This window comes from Lygodium microphyllum, chromosome 1 (genome assembly GCF_053477565.2).
Source record: "Lygodium microphyllum isolate KBCC chromosome 1, Lygodium_microphyllum_v1.1.10, whole genome shotgun sequence".
NCBI classification, from domain to species: Eukaryota; Viridiplantae; Streptophyta; class Polypodiopsida; order Schizaeales; family Lygodiaceae; genus Lygodium; species Lygodium microphyllum.
This window is the reverse complement of record NC_141135.1, coordinates 160,366,895-160,374,121: the sequence shown is the minus strand read 5'-3', so window position 1 is coordinate 160,374,121 and position 7,227 is coordinate 160,366,895. Positions and strand designations below refer to the sequence as shown.

General features: G+C 42.2%; 1 protein-coding gene across 3 annotated transcripts; it reads left to right on the top strand.

Moving 5' to 3' along the window:
- The first annotated feature begins 981 nt into the window (after positions 1–981).
- On the top strand, positions 982–6,439 carry LOC148041887 (uncharacterized). Of its 3 annotated transcripts, none has more exons than XM_087683843.1 (5): positions 982–1,115; positions 1,714–1,866; positions 1,986–2,226; positions 2,454–2,836; positions 6,018–6,439. In XM_087683843.1, the coding sequence occupies exons 2-5, from the start codon at positions 1,735–1,737 to the stop codon at positions 6,213–6,215; spliced, it is 954 nt and encodes a 317-aa protein (XP_087539969.1). In that variant the 5' UTR covers positions 982–1,115; positions 1,714–1,734; the 3' UTR covers positions 6,216–6,439. The 3 variants fall into 3 exon arrangements, with proteins under 3 accessions (XP_087539969.1, XP_087539970.1, XP_087539974.1); XM_087683844.1 differs by lacking the exon at positions 982–1,115 and adding an exon at positions 1,164–1,240; XM_087683848.1 differs by lacking the exon at positions 982–1,115 and adding an exon at positions 1,271–1,466.
- Positions 6,440–7,227: the final 788 nt, after the last annotated feature.

The following is a 7,227-nucleotide window of genomic DNA, read 5'->3' as shown; positions in this document are numbered from 1 at the left end:
TTCATGCCAAGTTTGGCCCTAAGTTATCCTTTTTGGCGATGCCAAAGATCTCAACAAAGGCTCTTCGAAGATATGCGATTTTGGTAGAGTGATTGTCATAAGCTACTTGTGGAAATAGAGAAATGTTGTAGTTTTTGGGAGGGTGGCTCACTTATTAGTGCTAGGATTCTCTATGTGTAAGGATGAGGTTTAGGTAGTTATGAAAGGAATGGGTGAGAAAGACCCTCTTTCTAGGGCACTATTCAAGACGTTGATTAAAAAATTAGCTTATGCTATGCTGCATCCTTCTATTGCATTATAAAATAAATTAGCATAAGCAAAAAAGAAAAACCAATACAAAGCAATGCTTTAGTGCATGATGCACGTTCTTTTTTTCTTATGAGCACATAATCATGTGTATATAACCTTACAAGGTGCAATTTCAGGGCTTGGGAAATTTTTTTTGAGAAAGAGGAAGTAAATCCTTTTCATCAACATCTGAGAAGGAAGTATCCCCCATTGAGACGATATCTTATACATATATTCAACAAATATAACTATATTTTGAGAAATTTGAAGAGGATTTATTTCCTTCTTCCAAAGAATTGAGAAGGATTTTTGTCAAGGTGAACAAGTTCTAGGTTGAAGCGAACACATCTTTTCCTGAACCCTGGACCGTGCAAGTCTCCATTGTCATATAAGAAGCCTCCTTTGGTGTGGTGATGATGGTGGGCTATGGACACATTGTTTGCCAAAAGTCTTTTGGATTCTTGCGTTTGCTTTTTGGAGGGGAAGCTGATGCTTGAAAGTATAATAAGTTATAACCGGAGGTCCAAGCCATTGCGACAATTGCTGTCAAAGCAACAAAAGCTAGAAGATAAAGGAACGCAAGAAAAAAAACAAAAAGAAAAAGAAAACGAGGAAAATGGATATTGGGCTCGTGGAGTTCAGGATGACGTGGCAGAAGGCAGCGTACGAATACGCAGTGACGTGGCAGGTATACGGTCGTCGCCTTCTTCTTTATGCTTGTGCTTAAGAAAAGCGCACGCGCACAGACACAACGCACCCAGAGAGAGAGAGAGAGAGAGCGAGCGAGCGAGCGAGCGAGCTTGGCTTTCAGCATCCAACCCGAGCAGGTAGGCTCTTTTGTGTGTCCCTGCGTCCATGAATTTGCTTTTTTCACTAGGACTTGCGATAGGTTGTTTGCTTGTAGCTATGGCCTCATCGGACGCCCCGATGATCGTCCTCAGAATTTATCCCAGCATGACTTCTCTACCAGTAGTATATTCTTTAAGATATCTATCATAAAGCAAGTATCTATGTCTCATTGAAGCATCTCCCCAGTTACGAGGCCCCCCTTTCGTCTTTCTTCAAGGGGGATAATCTGGTTCAATCGGCCGCTGGTTAATCTTGATTACAGGCGCTTTGGGATCCGACTGATCGTGTCTCTCTCTGTCGGCAGGGAGTTTGTAGTGCTGGTTCTCAAGGCATTAACACACGGTTTTGCCTTGCTTTTTTGTGTGGCTCTCAAGGCCAATTCGTATGTTACAGAGAATTATCCTGCTCACTGTGGCTTCCTTCGATTGACAAAGTGGATCTTAATCATAAAGCTCCAGCGTTTACATATAATTTTCGAAAACTGAAATTTTGCCTGAAGCGCGAACATCTGTTCTACATTTTTTGGCTTGTCATAACATGATGCATATTAGCTAACGATCAACAATGCTATGACAGAGCAAAAGATAAAGGATCAAGATGGGGCCGAAGAATGAGATTGCTGTGCGAAGTAATGTTCCAGTGAAGGAGCTATCTTGGATTGACCGGATGTACCAAAAGCTGGAAAACATGTGTGTGGAAGTTGATAAAAATCCATCTATGCTTATTCAGGTAAAATTTGGAGATTTTTTTGTATGAAGGGTTTTTGTGGTCTGTTTTATGGGAACTCTCTCTTTGCTGATCCTGAAAGCTGTATGGTCAGCTGTAATATGGCACTCTTTGTCTTGTAGGAGACAACCAAATACATGGAAAATCAAATGAATGTAGTTGGCACAAACGTGCGGAAGCTTTGTGCTGAATTGATACAGGATTTACTTCCTCCATCTGATGTGGCTCCAAAGAAGAATGATGCTGCAGTGGGTTGCATCTATGATCACACAGCACCAGAGAAACCAAAGCAAAAAATGGTCAATAAATCGTGGGAGCTCACTCAAGGTGGAGATGAAGCAGCTGTCAAGCACAAAGACCAAGGTATTTGTGGCACTCACATGATCGCTTCAGCCTTTCATACACATGTGCCTGCACATTTCTTCCCCCCTTTCCTTCCACATATTCAAAACATGTGTGTATGTGCATGTGTGCACCCATGCAGCATGCTTATCCCCTCAAAGTCCTCACCAAAAACAGTGTGTATACAAGGAGCAAGGGAGGGAGTTTTGACTGTAAATGTTGAAACTTTATTGGTTTATGTCTTGCAGGCATAGCTACTGATACAATTGATGCTGCTGAGGAGACCATTTGCTCTGGACATACTGAAATGACTACTTGTTGTGAGGACACTGGAACAGAAACTGCAACAGTAGAAGACGGTGTGATACAACAAGATATTGAAGCATGTGAAGTCAAAAGTGCCAGTTTGTGTGGGATGGATGTGACACAAAAAGAAGCTGACATTTCTGGGCATGATGACGGAAGTGCCAGGAGAGGAGATTCTTCCATGGGAGATTTCAAAAAGGAATCTACTTTAAGTAGTGACTCTAAGTTGACTGGAGGAGATGTGCAAGAGCCAGTGCCTCAAGAGGTGATAGACTTTACAGTTGAAAGTGAACCTGGCACTACAGCTCATGAGGAACTGAACAAAGTAAGGTTTGATCTGGGAAGTCTGTAAGGTTTGATCTGGGAAGTCTGATCGTAGTTCTGTGTCTGAAGCGATTGCTGATCACATGAAATGTTTTGCTACTTTTGACTTGTTGTGGTTGGAAAAATTGCATGCCAGAGTACAGGTTTCATGTTCTGTTGCATGTGTGTGGTTTTTTTATTGTCAAGAGAAGTCAGGTTGTATAGATCAATCTTTCTGACAATTCAGAGGGCATGGAGTATCAGGCTCAAATATGAAAAGTCAATCAACTCAAAGCTTATTTTGCTGTTGTGCTATTCAGAGGGCTTGGAGTATTGCTCTTTTGCTCATGTATTCCTGTGTAACCTTGTGTTGCAGTCCTGTCTGGAGCTGGTTCATGGTAGCTGTATGTGGTTAATGCTTGTTTGCATACACTTAGGTGTTTTCTTAGCTCAGTTTTCACGTTTGCACATACTGTGGACATCACTTCAGTCTCCAAAAGGGAGTCTTCAGCTTTGGTCCATCTAGTAGTGCTTGAAATCTGTCTAGTCTTCTCTACCTGTCAGATGGTTGAGGCAGTTTGAGTTCATTCCATGAGAGCTGTTTGTCCTCAAGGCTAGTTTGAATCCCTTAGCTATTCTGTGGGTGAGACTATGCACCTTCATGTGCATGAAGGAATTACATGATCAGTTGATGTCTCGTCTCCACCTTCACCAATCAGTAGCTATGTTCCTTGATTCTCTTCAAGCTTGCTCCTGAGTGTGATTTTACAGTTAATGGCTTGCAGGATGGAGTTTCCTTTATTGTCTTCAAGCTTCCTTGAGAGGATGATATTGCAGCCAATGCCTTGCTGGATGGAGTGTCCTTTGAGTCACTTTCCTTTGATGCATTCTATTCTCCTGAGGGAGGAATCTGTTCTCCATGCACAGGGCATGTTTCCTGTCTTGGCATTGGTGGCAATGTATTAGGTTTGATTGCTGGTTCCACATTGAAGAATCAATTTTGTTGCTATTCATGTAGATTGTAAGAAGAAGGCTACCTCTTCCAAAGGAAAGGGCAAGAACAAAGAAGAATGATGCTTCCTGTTCTTCATTGGATTTGTCCTTGAGCTTCTTGGCTGATGGTAGTGCAGTCGATGTAGGACCTGAAACTCCCTTCTAGTCTCTTAGATTTTGACTCTACATGCTTTCAAGCAGAGAGGGCATGTGTGGAGGTGCAGAGCAGGCATGCTGATGCTTGTCAGTGTGAGAAGGCCTTTCCCTGTTGGCTTCTCTTACAATGATTCTTTTGGGATTGTGGACCTGATATATGTTCTTGGGTTCAGTGTACATCTTGTAGCTTCTTTGGGACTCTGTCGTAGATAGCACACATGGCTGAAATATTGGATGACATCTTGTCTCCAAGTTATTGGCCCTCGTGTTGTATGCTCTTGTGCATGTCTACATGAGGATCCTTAGGCATTCTCATGACATCGATTCCACGTTTGTTATGTGGTGAGCTTGGTTGACTGTGTTTATGACTTTGGTGTGTGATGGCTTATGCATCCTCCTATACTTGGCCTATTGCTGATGCATTAGGCTCATTTAGCTTCTCTAAGGTATATTTTGTAGAGGTGTATACTGGGGTGTCCATGGTACACTTTGATCCTCTTGAGTATTCCACCTATGAACCGAGAGAGGGTATTAGGGTCATTTTAAGTGTCTCATGTGTGTCCACGTGAGAAGGACCAGGTAGTCACTCTTTTGGCTACTTTTATTTTCCATGTGGGGAGTTGTATCCAAATATATGTGCCCCTGCTGCTTGAGGGATCACTTGTACTTCTGCATCCACTGTGACTATCCTTGGGCGTGTGATTCTTGCTCTTGGATGCAGAGAGACTGCTCTTTTCTCTCTTGATGCTCACAATGGTGGTGTCTGTTGTCCTTGCTTTGGTTGCACATTAGTGGATCCAGTTCCCTTGCTCTCATTTATGTTTGTGTTTGAGTGTTTTGTTTTCAAAACCTTTCAAAAATGTTTCCTTCATGGGAAATGTGTTCTTATCACACTTGAGGAAAAATGTTTTGGAGCTTCCAGTAGGCTTGGAACAGCTACAGTCATTGCATGTGCACACATATGCATACATACCTATATCACAGGCTCTCTCCCGAAAGGAAGCTCGCCCCCCAAAAAAAACAACCCTACTGAAACAAAACATTCTCTCTCACACAAACATGCATATATCACAAGCTCTCTCCTGAGGCCCACCATCTATTTTCCACCACACACCTAGAAATGTCTCTATAGTCTTAGCCAGTATTTAGAAAGCAGCTTTGGAGAATATGTTTACAGTATGAAGTGTGGCTTAGAATTTGCTATGGAGATTACGTTTAGAACAGTTTGTTCTTTTTTGAAGAACTGGTTTTTGGCACCTCCAGACGTGTTCACTATCATCTTGTGCTTTTATTAAAGACCACTTGGCTTCAGACAAAGTCAATTTTCAAGAAACAGCTTTTAGGATTATTAACTAGTGATCCAAACATCCAACATAGGAGTATTTACCAAGGGCCTTTCCAGAGGATAACCTTTTGTTCATCATTTTAACTAGGCCTTGGGCAAGCAAGAGAGAAGTGCATGGGGGTGTGGGCAAGGAAGAGAGAGCTGCATGGGGGCAACAGCATGACTTTGCCTGTTAACTTGTATTGAGGCCATGGTCACCTGGGATGTGATACGGTGACTGTGAATGGGGATGGTTATCAATTGCCATTCCTTGTGACTAAGAGTCACATGAGATGGGGATGACATGATGACTTTGCCATTCCCAATACTGCTAGATGTAAGAATGACTATCCCTGGTCTATGTTTGAGACCTGAGAAATGTTACATGTATGCAAATGAGGAGGACACTGTCCCTACTTCCTCATAACTGGATTGAATTATCATTGGAGTGCTTTTGAGCATTTTCTCTTTGGTTACACCTGTGAGAACTGCAATCTTCGATTAGATTTAATCTGCAAAACGCTGTTCCATATTATTGGAAGTCTAGCATGCTGGATGTCAATGTGAAATGACAATAAGACAGTAAGATTATGCCAGTCTTGTCTTGATGCTCCTTGATGTAAAGTCTGTGTTTGAATTCCATTTTTTGGCAATTCAGGTCTGATTATGCAGGAACTCATGAGTTTTGACATAAAGCTGCACATAATGTTTGGTTGATCCATGTCTACAGGAGGAAGATCAATTAGAGATGTTCGGCTTTTATGCTGTTCAACCTGAAGATGAGGAGCTGGAGCAGGCAGCACAATGGTTTGTCAGTGAAGATCAAAGGAACATATACAGGACGACTTCCTCTGTTGGTGTATCTGGTGGATCATTGCAAACTCAAGGATCCACAGAAGATTTTGAATCAGATTGGGAGTTGCTATAGCAGATGAACAGAGTGAGACTCTATATATATGGAGCACATAGGCAACCTACTTGCTTAAAGAAAGCCAAATATGCAACTGGTGAGACAACTCTTTTGTCTTACCCTGTGCGTTTCAAAGAATGCACACTACTGGAAATAAATCATCGGTAAATACATCGACCTGTACAGTTTATTACTGCTGTTTATAATACAGTGTCATCAATGCTGAGATGCTTTTTTCTTAACAGCTGCAATTGGTTTCTTGCATGTTTAATTCCAATACTGTGTTTTTGTGACCTCTTAGCATGTCTCATGTGGGTCTTAGAAAATGTGTGCCCTTCCAAGGCCAGTCATTGGTTAGTGATGCAGACTTTGTGTGTGCTTGTCTGTGCACATGTGCGCAAAGCACTGAATGAATTCATGCATGTGCTCACAATAGTGGTAAAATTTATTTTTGCTTTCCATTTATGTTATATGTGGCAGATCCCAAATGAGGAATGCTCCCAGGAATGTGTCGAAGGACCTTAACTTGGGTTCTTATTCAAGTCAAATGTCTCTCACACACATGCACGCACGCGCGCACCTGTTGAGGCCAAAAATGGGCTGTGAGACTAAACTGTGTACAATGGTAATAGTCCTTGGATATCAAAGTGTGATGTGCTCAGTGGTAATCAGGGATATATAGTGCAGAGCAAAGTGTAAAGTGATGTAAAATGCAACACCCACATAGGGATACTCCAAAAAGGGGGGGTTGGATGGGATGAGCACTACATGACTAGATGTGTAACTGAGTAACGATACAATGACACTGTGCAGCACCATCTTGCCTAGCTCCATCCAGTCAGGATGATTGGGTGGGGGCATAGTATGCAATACATCCTTGATGAGAGTGTATATGGGTAGCATCTGGATTGGACCCTTAGCTCTGTCATGTGTTGCTCGTGTTGCTAGTGGATCTCTATCATCTCTCTGTGGTGTAATTTTTGTGTGTGGTACCCCTGCATCCTTGCTTGGTGTGGAGCTCTGATCTCCT

Excerpts from the sequence above, each read along its gene's own strand:
- LOC148041887 (XM_087683843.1), top strand. The coding sequence starts at position 1,735 with ATGGGGCCGAAGAATGAGATTGCTGTGCGAAGTAATGTTCCAGTGAAG. Across the intron at positions 2,227-2,453 it reads TGTCAAGCACAAAGACCAAG|GCATAGCTACTGATACAATT; the intron begins GTATTTGTGGCA and ends TATGTCTTGCAG. Across the intron at positions 2,837-6,017 it reads CTCATGAGGAACTGAACAAA|GAGGAAGATCAATTAGAGAT; the intron begins GTAAGGTTTGAT and ends CCATGTCTACAG.